This window comes from Canis lupus, chromosome 5 (assembly GCF_011100685.1).
Source record: "Canis lupus familiaris isolate Mischka breed German Shepherd chromosome 5, alternate assembly UU_Cfam_GSD_1.0, whole genome shotgun sequence".
Lineage (NCBI taxonomy): Eukaryota > Metazoa > Chordata > Mammalia > Carnivora > Canidae > Canis > Canis lupus.
Genome location: NC_049226.1, coordinates 42,700,988 through 42,716,360, shown reverse-complemented (window position 1 = coordinate 42,716,360; position 15,373 = coordinate 42,700,988). Strand labels below are relative to the sequence as shown.

Genomic DNA, 15,373 nt, shown 5'->3' with positions numbered 1-15,373 from the left:
GTGTATACATAGACCACATCTCCTTTATCCATTCATCTGTCAATGGATACCAAGGCTCCTTCCACAGTTCAGATGCCTTGTTTTCTGGTGTTTCTCCTTTATTTTTTTATTTTTTATTGTGTTCTTCCTTTATAAGATCTACCTGCTGTCTCATTGGCTTCCCACTCCCGGGGCACCTCCGGGGCAGGCAGTGGTCAGAAGGGGGCATCGTCTTGCCCTAGTGAGATGACAGAGTTCTGAAGGGTAAACAAAGATTTCCAGACCCAGTGGTGAAAGGTGAATTTTATTTGTTTTTCAGCTTTACATTTACAAAATTTTGCCATATTGAGGGCACCCTGGGTGGCTCAGCGGTTTAGCGCCGCCTTCAGCCCAAGGTGTGATCCTGGAGACCTGGGATCAAGTCCCATGTCAGGCTCCCTGCATAGAGCCTGCTTCTCCCTCTGCCTATGTCTCTGCCTCTCTCTCTCTCTCTCTCTCTCTCTCTCTCTCTCTGTGTCTCCCATGAATAAATAAATAAAATCTTTAAAAAAAAAAAGGAAAGAAGCATACTTTATAAAATTAAAAAAAAAAAAAAACAACACCATACCGAAACATCTGTTTTATGGATTTTTCTTTTTAGTAGCCACCACCTGTGTCAGAAATGCTTGCCAACTTACTATCTATGGTGTGATCTATTTTCATCATTAGAAAATGATCATTTCCCCATTTTTAAAATTTAACTTCTATTTTAAGATACAGATTCACGTGCATTTATAAAAAATAACTGAGGGGCAGCCCCGGTGGCCCAGCGTTTAGCACTGCCTTTGGCCTGGGGTGTGATCCTGGAGACCCAGGATTGAGTCCCACGTCGGGCTCCCTGCATGGAGCATGCTTCTCCCTCTGCCTGTGTCTCTGCCCTTCTCTATCTCTCTCTCTCTCTGTGTCTCTCATGAATAAATAAATAAAATCTTTAATTAAAAAATAAATAAAAAATAACTGAGTATTCTCTACTGAGTTTCCCCCAGTGCTAACAGCTTGTAAAATTATAGTACAATATCACAATCAGGATGTTGACATTGAAGCAGGCATTTCCATCCCTGCGGGTCCCTCCTACCACTATTGCCTCTTAACCCCTGACAGCCATGAGTCTGTGCTCCATTTCCAAATTCAACATTCTGGGAATGTTATGTAAATGGAATCATAGAACATGTAACATTTTGGGTCTCCTCCCCCAGTCCCCCAACATTCTGGGGAGACTCATCCAGGTTGTGTGTACCCATAGCTTGTTCCTGTTCGTTCCTGACTAGTGTTCCATGGCATCATGTACTATTTTCTTTAACCATTCACACACTGAAGGACCTCTTGCTTCCGAGATTTTTGGTTATTAAAAAATCTGCCAAAAACATTTGTGTACAGTTTTTTTTTTTCAAGAACGTGAGTTCTCATTTTTCTGAAAATTTGAATTGGTGGGTCTTAAAGTAGTTAGAAAGTTATTACTACTATTTCACTGGACTTTTAATTAAAAATTTTTTAAAGACTTTATTTATTCATGAGAGACCGAGAGAGAGAGAGGCAGAGACACAGGCAGAGGGAGAAGCGGGCTCCACACAGGGAGCCCATCGTGGGACTCGATCCCGGGTCTCCAGGATCAGCCCTGAGCTGAAGGCTGCGCTAAACCACTGAGCCATCTGGGCTGCCCTAATTTTAAAAAATTTAAGATAGCTTTTAAAGTGATAAGGGGATACGAAAGAAGAAATAGTTTGTTGTTTTCATTGTGAAATTATAAATACTCCTAACTGTATTCATGTTTTTAGTAGAGAAATTAATCCATTGAAAATGATAAACTAATTCTTTTCTTTTTTCTCCTCTCTCATCTTTTTTCCCCTAAAAATATGTTTTTAAAATGCCTTGCAGGTTTACCAGACCAGAGCACTTAGGAAGCAGTGCCAAGATCAAGTGTAGTGGCTGCCATAGCTACCAGGAGTCCACCAAGCAGCTCACCATGAAGAAACTGCCCATTGTAGCCTGTTTTCATCTCAAAGTAAGTTTTCTAGAAAGCAGACTCCAGTAGCCAACTCAATTTTTAAACCCCAGTACAATTTAGAGTCTGTGGGTTTGGTGTATAGAGGTACATTTTGTAACTCTAGTGACTCAGTAAGGAACAGTGAAGAACAGAAGTTGTAACTCTTCCCCTGTTCTCTGTTGCCCAGAGAGGTTTGTGGTGAACCAGAGTAATCGCTTCATAAAGAAAGTAGGGTGTGAGTTACTCTACTGGGGCTGGGGGTTAAGATTTTAGTCCTCTTCCTCCCCAGATTCCCCACCACCACCACACCCAACACCAAAGTTTTCTGGTTTTCTTTTACTTAAAAGCAAACAAACACAGAGCATTATGATCCGGTCCAGAGACTGGTCAGCCTTTTCTGTATAGGATCAGATAGTAAGTATTTTAGGCTTCGTGGCCACATAGGATCTTTGTTTTTATGGTCTTTGTTTTATTTTATGACCCTTTCAACAAAAAATCCAAACCATTCCTGGCTTGCTAGCTGGATTCAGTAGCCCCAGTCTAGTCAAAGGAATGTCTTTGGTGAGAGGAATAGTATGTCCATTTTTGCTTCCAGAGCTTATGGATACCTGTTCTATTTTCTGCCACCTTACACTTTGCTGGGTTTGATGTAAGATTACTTTCCTGCACACTTGGTGTCAGTCGCCTTGAACAATCCCATTGTTTTAAGACTGTTTTTGGACCCCACAAATGAGATTTGTATGGATTAATACTGTGTTACTGAGTCTCAACGCTCTGAATGTGGCCAAAGGGCAGTTGAGAAAGAAAATGAAAAAGCCCGCTTTTGGGAGTGCCCAGAGACACACTGTTGGAGGAAATCCCTATAGCCTCATCCTCTTCCTTCTCTCCCCTTCTACCCAATTTCTCTAGCGATTTGAACACTCGGCCAAGCTGAGGCGGAAGATCACCACATACGTGTCATTCCCCCTGGAACTGGACATGACCCCCTTCATGGCATCCAGGTATGAAAGGGTTTGGCACACTATATGTGTGATCCGGAAGGGCATGGCTCCATGGGGTCCGGGGTTGACATTGATAGAAGCATACCTGCTAAAACTGAATTGTTATCCTGATCTTAAATCAGGACACAGTTGAGTTCCCTCAGCCCTGCTGCTTCAGCTTTGAGTTTTCTCTAGCAAATCCTCTGTCAGACTTGGCAAGTGATCGGGTGGGATCACACAAAGCAGCGTGGCTGTTGATGTCATGGACTTTGGATACAGCTAAGCAACAGTGGATTTTGCAGTTATAGATTCAGTTTCCCTCATTTTTAAATCTTGATAATCCTGGACCACTTAAAATATATCCTCCTAATAACTGTGACACTTGCTCATACGTTCAACGTGCATTAGTCTCCTGGGGATCACTACAGACTCGGCTTGAAGCAGTAAGGTGGCGTCAGGTCTGTGTGGGCTGGCCTTGGCCTCACTTCCTCACCTTCACACAGGGATAGGCTCCCCCTAGAAAGCAGGGTTGCTGGAAGAACTAGAAAGCTTGTCTGAAACGCACCTGGTCTTGCACCTGCTCTGGGAGGCCCCAGTGGTAGTAGTACCATCATTATTGGAGCCATGCGTCTGCTCGGTTGATTATTTTAAGTACTGCTGAGTAGCTGCTGTTGTTTGTTACAGCAAAGAGAGCAGGATGAATGGACAGTACCAGCAGCCAACGGATAGTCTCAACAATGACAATAAGTAAGTGGTTGCCTTGTGGGTTTGCCACGGGCCTCTCGAGGGTGAGTGGGGAGCCGGGGACCACTGGAAGGCTTGGCAGGGAGGGCTCCATGATGGCAGAGCCCTGGTTTCTTTTGGCCACTGGCCTGCTGCCTGTCTTGCTGCTATCCAGCCTTGTTGAGAATGCTCAAGCCCTGTTGGGAAAGGACTTTTCACACCTGTACCATAAAGCTCCCATTGCAGGAAGACCTCTGTTCTCTTCTTTACTACCCTGCTTACCGTGGGTTGATAGAACAAAGGACAACCTGCTTATAGCATCCCCAGTACTGAAGCTGTCTGCACTTCCACAAAGTGTGGTTTCTGGCAAAGCAGCTGGAGAGCTGAGCGGACCAGGCAGGCGTTCATGCTCTCTGTACAGCAGCGCTCATTCCTGGGGTGTTCCCATTTGGGGTCAGTGGGCTATTCACTCTGCAGGCTTCCAGCTGCTTCTGGTGGTAATAAAACTGAGTTGACTGCTCCATCTCTCCCCTGCCCGTGCTCCCAATCCAGGTACTCCTTGTTTGCCGTAGTTAACCACCAGGGGACCCTGGAGAGTGGCCACTACACCAGCTTCATTCGGCAGCACAAGGACCAGTGGTTCAAATGTGACGATGCCATCATCACCAAGGCCAGCATTGAGGACGTGCTGGACAGTGAGGGGTAGGTCCAGGCTGGCAGCTAACTACCTTGGTGTACATCCATTCTGGGGTGTTTGCCTTGAGGCTCTGAAGGAACAAGGCTTGACAGGAAGCCAGCCTTGATTGGTCACTGGATGGGCGAGGTCACTGTCGATCACTTAACACAGATAATGGGGTGGTGGTCATTTATGTTCACTATGGCATGAGCAGCCATGTGGGTCCTTAGGGAATTCCTCTACTCTTTGCCCATTTCATCCCTTCCTGGCCCATTGTCATCCACCTTTTACTTTAAGTCCCTGTTCATCTCGAGACTGTCCATAGAGCCCCCGGGTCCAGGGACAGGCTGAGATGAGCTGCCATGAGCACTCTGGAGGCATCTGCACTTTGTTTACCCCAAGCAGTGGAGTGCCCTTTGAGAAAGTCTGTGTAGAAGGATTTGTGCTTGAAAGGATGGCTTTGTGGACAGTGAGGAGGCTGCCCAAAGGGGTGGATTTTGAACTAGAAGCCGCTGCAAGAGTTTCCTCCAGAGTAGTCTCCACCACAAGGGCAGTAGCTATGGAAGAGCAGAGAAGCGGAGTCTGGGGGTGTGTGGGAAGCAGGGCTGATGGGGCTTGTGACTTCCTGGTGCGCAAGTGAGAGGACAGGCATTCACTGTGGGCTCACTGCTGCTGAGCCAAGGCCCCTCCTCCATGGGGACCAAGGACCCAAACCCAGCCCAGCAAACAGACCACCAGCATGTGTTGAGCCTACCACACGAGTGTTCCTGCAGGAGGAGGGTTGGTTTTGCTTCAACCTCCATGGGTTAGACTATAAGCATGCTTCCTGTCTTCACCTCCTCAGATACCTGCTGTTCTACCACAAACAGTTCCTGGAGTATGAGTAGCCTTATCTGCAGTTGGTTTGAAAACAATGAAGGCGATCAGTTGGCTAGCCTCACAGAATGATCCCCATTCTCCCCGTCATGAAGCCACCACCCACACAGAAGTGCCCCCCGAGAACATCGGATTCCTCTGTGGTCTGGGCCCCACCACAGCCACAATTGGTGCCTGGGCTCGTGCCGTCTGCATGGACAAGCGCTGTGCTTGGAACCAGGCTCCAGGACCCGCATGACAGAAGCAGCCAAATGGCAGGCGCGCTGTGTGCGGGACTGGGCACCTTTGATGTGTCACTGGCTCTGCTCCGGTGCCCCTCGAGACCACATGGGGGAGAGTGGGGGTGGGGGGAGGGGGGAGCGGGACTGGTCCCGGTGCTTACACTCGGTGGTGCAGTTTAACAAGGCGCCGGCCTGGTTGAGAGTCATGGGTCCATTAAAGCAGCGAAGTACAGGAGCCACAGACATCGTGTAAGGACAGAGGACTCCACAAAGCATCTTTCTCTGTGAGTTTAGTATTAAATACATACAGCGTGGAGCTCTTAACCTCCGCCTTGTCCCCGAGCCTGTGGAACAGAAGACACTAACGGGTTTCCAAGCACGTCTGTTCCACAAATAACTTAGCATCAAACTGCATGTGGAAGCGTCAGCCCAGGTGTTCTCTCTTGTTTTTTTTTAGAAATAGACATTTTCTGAGCTCTCTCCCCTTTTCTCTCTTTTTCCACAATGGTGATTTTCATAAACGTAATGGTAGTAACGTGAATGAATTATTGAATTTATACTGAAATTTATTAGATTGTTTTCCTTTATTCTCGAGAGTGAATCTTGCTTTTTGATCGGTGGTGGTTTTGTTGCTCCCCTTCCCTTTCGAAGCATCGATGTCCTGGTTAAGACGGGTGCAGCGGACAAGAGTCAGGCTGAGGCTAACAGGTATCTCCTAGGAATCTTTGGAGTGAATGAAGGGTCCAGTGGCTTCATTGTCCCCTTCCTCCTATTTGCTTCCTGGCCACCTGTCCCACTCACTGTCCCTGTCGTTGCATGGCGGCTCATGTGTGGGAGGGAAGCCGGGGTGGCTTCCAGCGGAGTCTGCATGCCAGTGCTGTTGCCTCTGCTTTACCTTTGATGTTGGTTAAACCATAGTGGGGAGATGGCTTTGTGATGAGCCGGTCAGAAGAGGGAGGAGCCGCCTGGGGAGATGGAACAGTTTGCAGTGTTCCTTGTAAGATATCTTGCATGCATCTGTCTGGTCACACCCACACGTAGATTGTCCATTTCTGAGAACTTAACCCAGAGATGTAAGGGAGGAGAAACTGCTTTACTGTAGTTCTTAGAACACGCACTGCTTGCCCTGGGAGCCCCTCTGTTTCAGGCTCACCACAAATTTTTTTTTTTTTTTTTGTAAAGAGCCAGAGAGTAAATATTTGAGGCTTTCTGGGCCATGTGGTCTCTGTCGTAGTTAATACATAAACAGATGAGCATGGGTGTGTTCTAATAAAACTTTTTGTGGATACTGAAATTTGATAATTTTCACATATCATGGATTTTTTTCCCCCCTATTTAAAAATGTGCTAACTATTCTTAGCTGGTAGGCCATACAAAAATAGTGCTCCTAATCTGGCTCACTAGCTGGTCAGGTTAGGAGGTGGGTAGGAGCAGCAGCAGCTGGGTAGTTATTGCTCAATGTGGAAGACGCTAGAATACATGAAACAACGATCCATAGCTGCAGCAGCATCATATATGACAAAGTCCTTAGTGATGCAGCTTTTAAAGTACTTGCTCAGTTCAGGCTCAATGTGTTTCTGCATTTTAGGAATATGCATTTTAAGATCGTCATCATCAGAAATATGGGTGGGTGCTGGTTTTCAAACCCCACATGCCTGAGCCATGTGTGTGTGTTTGAGAGAGACTTGGAGATTTCTTTTTGGGAGAGCCATTGCCTTTTCTTAAGAAGCAAAAAGAGGAGCTGACTAAAGCTGACCTGCAGAGTTCTGAGCCATGAACTTTGCTACCTTGTGACCTGGCTCTACTGGATTGTCCTGGGTTTTCTGATAGGTTCCCTGTGGTCAGCCGGCCCTGCTTCCCACATCTGTTTCTGCTTATGTTCAGGAGGGTTCAGCTGTTCCAAGAGCATGAAGTCTGAGGACAGTGAGGCCACGTTTATCTTTTGTAGACAGGATTTTAATAAATGTTTATATCCAGATTCATTCTCGTTATTCCCTGTTGGCACTAGGGTTCCAACTAGTCACCTGTCTGTGTGCCACTGGGAAGCTCCCATGACTGCAGGCACCATGGGCAGTGCTGCCAGCAGGACATCCTGCCACCGCCAAGTGTGCTGGGATTTACCTTGTTACCAACAAAATACTCTGATGGGCCTGGAGTTTTTCTCTTGCTCCCAAGCCAGTTATTCGATTCAGGAAAATGGCTTCCTTGTTTCCTAGTAACCACCCCTGTGTATGTGTTCAGGTCATTACCAAGTGCATCTGACACTAAGGGATCATTGGGTGAGCCTCTCCTGCACTCCCTCCAGTGGTTTTAAAATAAGCTGTATTTCTGAGATCTTGGCTATCACTTCAGTGCTTCACAGTGAAACTGGGCTTTTTTTTCCTCTTCTGAGGTCTGAAGTGAGTTCTGAGCAGCGTCTGTGCTGGGAGAGTGGGGGCGAGCTAGGGCCGGGGGTGGGCAGCCCGAGCAGCCGGGCCTCCTCTCCAGGGCGCGGGATCGCCCAGGCCTCCTTCCTGCGGCAGCGCCCCCACCCCCACAACACATAGCCCCGTGCTGTTGTCCTTTGGCTTGGTGTGTATGCTTTCCTTGGGTAAAATGGCCGTTCTTTTGACAATTCAAGTGACTGTTTTGTTTACTATAACCTTGAAAACAAAAACTGTAAGAAAAGATTCCAATGATCGTGCTGTGGATTTTATTACCAAGATGTTTACACCTCCCTTTTACCTGTCATTTTGAGGAACTGTCGAATCTTCTCCCTTAATGGCTTGTAGTCTTTCCTATGTCATAATAAAGCAACATTTTCTCTGAAAACTAGCCGACTCTCCTCTTCCTAATGACAGCAGCCAGAGAGGGTGCTGTGGATGAGAGGCTCCTGTGTGCGGATGCCAGGGCTGAGCTGTGGTGACAGGAACCCTGCCGAGGTCAGCGACCAGAGCTCCTACTTGGTTTGGGCGGGTCCAGTGACTGCCTGGGGGGTGGGGAGGGGCGGTGGGGGGATGTCCATGCACCCCACATGTTCTCATTTTCTCTGATTGGCTCACTGCTTCTCTGACCCTCCTTTCTTCCTCTTGGTGGGCAGCATGGTGACATATCTGGGATTCAGGACAACCATGCCCTCTCAGAGTTAGTCACTGGAATAGTCAACAGAGGAGCTTCTTTATTTTTTTAGTTTTTAAGGATTTATTTATTCGTGAGAGACACAGAGAGAGAGAGGCAGAGACACAGGCAGAGGGAGAAGCAGGCTCCCTGTGGGGAGCCCGATGTGGGACTCGATCCTGGGACTCCAGGATCATGCTCCCGGGCTGAAGGCAGGTGCCAAACCACGGAGCCATTCAGGCATCCCGAGGAGCTTCTTAAATGCAGGAATCCTTGCCCACGTTTAGTGACCAGGCCCAGGATGTGGTATAACAACATGCATTTGGAGTAAGTGCCCCAAATGAGAAAAGTGCATGAGAATATAAGGAGAAAATGTGCACGGTTATGGCTACCCTTGATTCTGTAATTGGTCACAGGATTGTAGTTGACATTTGTGACCCCCCCCCCCAATTCCTACTCCCTCCACACTTCCCTTGTCCTCAGAAACTCCCTTAACTGATTTTTTACCAGGTTGACCCAAACCCTTATTGCTGAAATACCCTTTTTTTAAGGAACCTTTGCTGCAATTGCCTTTACTTCCCTTACATGGAAACATCAAGAGATACCGGAGAATCCCCCCGAGTCCCAGGTGTAGTCTTCTGTCCCCACAGAGTAGCATGCTCTTCCTATTACTCAGAACCAGTGTTGTGTCGCTCAGTGGAAAATATTCCCCTTAGGGTCTAAGACTACTAAGCCAACAAAGACCAAATTTTCCAGGCGTGGAATAAAAAGATGCTTTGATTGGATTATTAGTGTAATACTGGGAAGTGCCGGGCAGCCCGGGTGGCTCAGCGCTTTAGTTCCTGCTTTTGGCCCAGGGCCTGATCTGAAGACCCGGGATCGAGTCCCATGTCAGGCTCCCTGCATGGAGCCTGCTTCTCCCTCTACTTGTGTCTCTGCCTCTCTCTCTCTCTCTCTCTCTCATTCTCTCTCTCATGAATTAAGAAAAAAAAAAAAAAGTACTGGGAAATGCCAACCCCACTCCCACACCTTGATCCTCAGACCCATATATTCTGGCTGTAAGGGAGGGAGTCCGCACAAGATAATGGTCTCTGGCTAAAGACATAAAAAAAATCATCCTGAAAGGTAGAACCTCATTCTTTCACCATAGCTGAGTCCTCAGTATGCCCAGCTGCTTCCAGGAGGGGGGTGATGTAGTGAGAACAGTTAGTTCCATGGATACAAGCCTGTTGCTCACAAATGCCCTTTGCTGTGATTTGGGTTCTGTGATCAGAAGCAATTTGTGGAATGTGACTGATTGGTGCTGCTGACAGGGCTGTCTGTCATCAGAATATGAGTTTATTCCAGTGAAGACAAATCTCTGCCCCCTCCATGATGCAAGAGGCCCAGTGAAGTCAACCTGCCACCGGGTGGGGCTAGCTGGTCCTCTTAAGAAATGCCATCCTAGGGCCTCTGTGTTAGTGTTCGTTGTTAGCTGCTTAGGCACTCAGCTGTAGTTAGCTTAGTGAGTCTCGGGCAGAGCAGGTCTAAGACGTTGAGCCTATTCTAGCTCCCACCCGTCTTCATGGCTCTTCGGTTCATGGGTCTTCCTGGGGAAGGAAGCTGACCACATCCAGACGGCATGCCATTTTGTCTTCTGATCATTAAGAGCATCACCTATAGGGAGTCTCTGGTGGGCTCACATGGGTACAGATATCTTTGTGGTCGGTGCCCATTTTGAGAGGTCTGTCCCCAACCAGACCTTGTCACTAATTCTTTAAATCCTGTTCAGGTGGGATGCCTGGGTGGCTCAGTGGTTGAGCATCTGTCTTTGGCTCAGGGCATGATCCCAGAGTCCCAGGATTGAGTCCCACATCAGGATCCTTGTGAGGAGCCTGCTTCTCCCTCTGCTTATGTCTCTGCTTCTCTCTTTATGTCTCTCATGAATAAATAGATAATATCTTTAAATCAATCAGTCAATCCTGTTCAGGTGTTTGACCATCTAGCCAAGCTGCTGGCAACTTACCACAAATCAATGTAGGTCACTACTTTTGGCCCTTTCTTACTCCAGACAAAGTGGGTACCCAGATGCACAGCTCAGAGTTTCACTCAGGATTTTCCTTCATCACTGTAAGTGTCCTCAGTCATCTGGCCACAAAAAAACACTTGATGCCATGTAGTAGGTGTCTGTTGCAAGTCTGAGGCACCTGTTCATGCAATTTACCTTCTGGACATGCCTACACTCACTCTTCCACATGCCATTCCCATACATGATAGATGGCCACTGGACAAGCCCAACCTTAAGGCCAAGTGGGTCAGACCACTTGTTACGGGATGCTTGGGCTGCCTGGCCAACTCATGTCTTATGATTACATGTTCAATCTGCTAAGTCCAAGAAATAAGCAGGAGCTATTTCTAGAAAGGAGAATACATATCTGAGGAGGAGGACATAGATTGGAGTCGCCCTGAAATCCTGGAGATCTGTGTCATTTCTCTCCTATTGGCTCTTGCTAGAGTCTCCGTAAAGCATCCTTATTTGCCATGGACACTTTGAGTATCATTGGATCTTCTGGATTATAAGATTTGAGTGATAGTATAGCATGTATGACAACCTGAACTTAAGTCCTTATGCAACTGGGAGCCATATGCTGCCTTTGGAGATGGTCAAATTAACACACTCAACTGTGGTGTATGCTACCTCCAAAACCCAACAAGCCCTGTCAGGAATTGTTCCTCTTTCTATAGAGTAGGTGGTATAACTTGCAGCAATTTATGCTTTACCTTGAAGATCTCTTGAACAGGCTTCAGACTACTGAGCCCCCAGAAACTTCATTGAGTTGTGGAGGCTTGAGGTTTGGGGTGTTTATTTCTCATGCTTTGGTTCACTTGTCTTATTAAAGCTTCTGTAGGATTTACTACTACTTGCTTATCAGGTCCAGCCAGCAAAGTGCTATCAATATAGTGGACCAGGGTGATGAATTATGGAATATCAAGGCAGTAGATAATGTATATAGACTCTTACAACAGAAAGCAGAATTAATGTAGCCCTAGTCTATACTGTGAGGGGTACTGCTGGCCCTGTCACATAAAAGCAAAGTGCCTTGGTGGTCCTTATAAATTGGTATGGAAAAAAAAAAAAACTGCATTCATCAGATCAATTGATGCATACTTAGGGCCAGGAGCCATGTTGATTTGTTCCAGTAAATGTGGCACCCCTTCTGTGGCAGCAACTGCAACTGGACAGCATTTGATTAGGCTTATAGTAGTCAGCCATCATTCCCACAGATCTGCACAGGCCATACAGGTGAATTAAATGGGACTGTGATTGGTAATACCGCTGCTGTGTCTTTTAATTCTTTGATGGGGGTGTAAATCCAAAGTCCTCCCAGGAGGGGCACCTGGGTGGCTTGGTTGGGCATCTGCTCTTGGCTCAGGTTATGATGCCGGGGTCCTGGGATTGAGCCCCAAGTTGCCTCCCTGCTCAGCGGGGAGTCTGCTGCTCTCCCTCTGTCCCTCCTTCCCACTCATGCTCATTCTCTAAAATAAAATCTTCTCTTTTTTTCTAAAATAAAATCTTAAAAAAAAAGAAGGAAAGAAAAGACCCTCCCCCCACCCCCCACCCCAAGGATACGTATTGCTTCTGGTTTACTGTCTTGGTAAGGGAGATGAAGTTCCAGGAATTTCCAGAGTCCTTCCAACCACAGTAGACCTCACCTAGCGGGTTAAAAGTCACATGGAGATCCTGCCAAAGTGCCAAGTATGCCCACTTTACACTTGGGAGCTGGGGGAATAATCAGAATGGGTCAAACATACTTCCATTACAAAAAAAAAAAAAAAATCATATGCACGCTCTCTGGGCAGACTCAGCCAGTGCATGTTTCTCTGCGCTCTCTTTACCTGTCTGCCACAACAGCTGGCAAAGTTCAGTTAGTCTCCATCAACCAGAATATCCTGGGGGAAGGATGACATGGAGGAGAACCTATAGGTGACTGGACAGACATGTTACGTGAGCAAGAGATAATTTTTTTTGATTAAAGAAAAACTATTGTCTTGGGCTGCTTCAATAAAAGAATGATATGTGAAAATGGGGATGGCCCAGATCTAGTCTACAGCGCTTAACATAGCACCTGGTCCACAGTATTCACTGAATAAATGACTCTCCTGCTCAGTGTGGGACTTTGATAACAGATCTCCAGTGGAGTGTGATGGTGAGCAGAAAGAGGCCAGGTCCTGTCCCTGAGGAACTTGCAGGAAAGGAAATAAGCATGGACCTAATGTCTGTAAGAATTGTGAACAATCGTGGGTACAGAGTGCTCTGGCAACCTTACAGGGCAGTTGGGGGCCTGGCTGAGGAAGTGACACTTAGCAGGACAGGGGCAACAGTGGTGTGGATGAGGTGGCCCTGTTGATTGTTGTTCCCTCCTCCAGAGGGGGAACCGGATGCTTCAGTCCTGGGAGGGCCTGGGGTGTGCACCAAGCATCCACCGCACTCTGACATCTCTGTCTCCTGGGACTCTCAGACTCATGCATTAAAACAAACACAAAGTCCCCTCCTGCAATGGGCATGATGGCCAGTGTAATTCAGGGCAAAGCTGAAGCCCCAACCTGGACCAGTCTCCTGGGGCAGGACCCCCTGACTTTCTCCAGGTCCCCAGCTCCCTGTCTGCACACACAACTCTGCCAATGAAGGAGGCATACTCCACCTTTTTCATAAGAAGAAATGTATCCACCTGAAATCTTACACACTTTATCCCAGTGTGGGAGCTCCTATAAGTTGGAGACAAATACTCCTCATGCAGCAAATCTGTGAATACTACTGTGGCCTGATCGTAACTCCACGTCCACCCCCCCCACCCCATTTCTGTCAGTGGATCGGTCTGCTCCTGAAAAAGCAGTTTGATGGACAGGAAAGGATCTTTTCAGGGGACAAGAGATGAGCACTAGTTGGGGCTCTGCACTCACTGAGGGTGCTCCTCGGGCTGGTGGTTCTTTTGAGCCCTCTGGCCCCTCCGTTGTAGGATGAGAAGAGGCAGAGTTTAAAATGGGTGGTTGGGAAACACTCCTCCCCAATCCTGACATCTGAGGAGTCTAGAGATTTTTTTTTCTCCCTGCTTCTCCTGATGGTGATACCAGTCAGTCATGAATGGATGTCCATGCCAGTGGCTAAGAGAGAAAGATGAAATGTAAATAAGTTGCATTTCTATAGAGTGTTCAAACTAGTAGAGTTTAACAGTGATCCCATTGGGCTCCTGAATTCACTCATTTGGCAACTATTTGACGCCCTGTATCATTCAGGGCTTGTACTGTTGTGGACATCAGGAGCGAGCCCACAGTCCTGTGCTCACGGAGGGTACAGTCAGTGTGGGGGACACACATATACGTCAGACTGTGCTGAGCTCTGCGTAGAGAGGCTGGGGGCCAGAGCGCGACAGCAGTGGGTGTGCTGTTTACACAGGTGGTCAAATAGCTCTTCAATAAGACAACCTCCCAGCAGAGTCCTGAAGGAAGTAAGAAACTGAGCACAGGCTATCAGAGGTAGAACATTCCAGGTAAAAGGAACAGCGTGTCCTTGAAGATGGGAAGATGAAGGCTCAGAGGGACACCTTAGCGAGCTCCCTTGGCTCCACTGTTGAATCCAGCCCACGCCGTGGTTTCCCGTCAATTCTAAAAGCCAAGTCTGGAAGGCTTGGGGGAGAGACACTGTGTGACCACTGCCACCTCTGACCTATGCTGTGGCCTGCTTCTCCTGAGCAGCCAGTGGAAAAATTCCTCCTGGTCTCCAGCCAGGATTTTTCATGCTTTCCATGCCGATGCATTCATGTGGTTTCTCTGCCTTGTCAGGGGCATGTCACCGCATGCTAAGATGCAAGTTCCAGCTTCTCTAATGTTTTCACTTGTGATTTAAACTTTCTCTGTGGTACAGTCCAGTGATTAAGAGACAGGATGTGGAACCAGGCTGCCTGCACACAAATCCTGGTTCTGGGTACCTTTGGGTGAGCTACTTAAACTCATCTAGAAAATGGGGGACACTACTAGTATCCTCTCATAGGATTATTATATGGAAAAAATTTGAGTTAATATGTGGAAAGTGCTTAGAAAAATGCGTGGCATGTAGTAAGACTTACATAAATAATTTTTAAAACCCTAAACCTGAAAGCCAAGCTTGGGGCTCTTGGGATCTGTGGTGTGCCTTCTGACTCACAAGGAAAAATGCATACCAAGCCCTTATGTCCATTTCCTAGCATATGTTTGGTATTTTTCCTTTGATGAATCTATAAATGAGGGAGTGTCAACAAAAATTAGGAAGGAGAAACAAGGTATTTTGCTAAGCAGATGGTGGACCTGTCCCTGGTCTCTTGGAAAGAGATCAAATGTCAGGCTGGTGGGTGATATGGCCCGTTTTAGGACCAGACCACTGGTTCTTCACCTGGAGCCACTTGGGAGCCTAAAAAGCCTCTGGATGCCTGGCCCTCCCCATTCTTGAGAATCTGATTTAATTGATCTAAAGTGTGGTGCAGGCATCTGGAGTTTTGGGAGTTTTTTTTGCAGATTTTTCCCCCCAGGGATTCTCATGTTCAGCTAAGGCTGAGAACTGCCGGCCCAGATAGCTCATGTAAAATACCAAGAGCCAGAGAAGCACAGCTGGAGGAAATCTCTCCCTTCCCTATCTCCTTTGTACCAAAAATTAATTTTGAGAAGTTTCCAAAATCATTTCTCTGAGATTTCTGAGATTTTAAGAAATCAGGGAAAAGAGAAACTGCTGGGGGTGGGGGGAGGGGGCTCTGAGAAGATGGCATTTGAGCTGACTTTTGCACAATAG

General features: G+C 47.2%; 1 protein-coding gene across 6 annotated transcripts in view; it reads left to right on the top strand.

The window, feature by feature from the left end:
- The window catches only part of USP22 (ubiquitin specific peptidase 22), a 92,035-nt gene that overhangs the window by 37,523 nt on the left and 39,139 nt on the right, over positions 1-15,373 (top strand). For 5 of the 6 annotated variants that reach the window (XM_038537137.1, XM_038537133.1, XM_038537136.1 and 2 more), the window contains exons 9-12: positions 1,894-2,020; positions 2,912-3,003; positions 3,667-3,729; positions 4,258-4,407. In XM_038537137.1, coding sequence (XP_038393065.1) covers positions 1,894-2,020; positions 2,912-3,003; positions 3,667-3,729; positions 4,258-4,407 — 432 coding nt within the window. Of the gene's footprint in view, positions 1-1,893; positions 2,021-2,911; positions 3,004-3,666; positions 3,730-4,257; positions 4,408-5,225; positions 8,290-15,373 lie in introns of those variants that run through there. The other variant, XM_038537138.1, reaches the window with a different exon arrangement.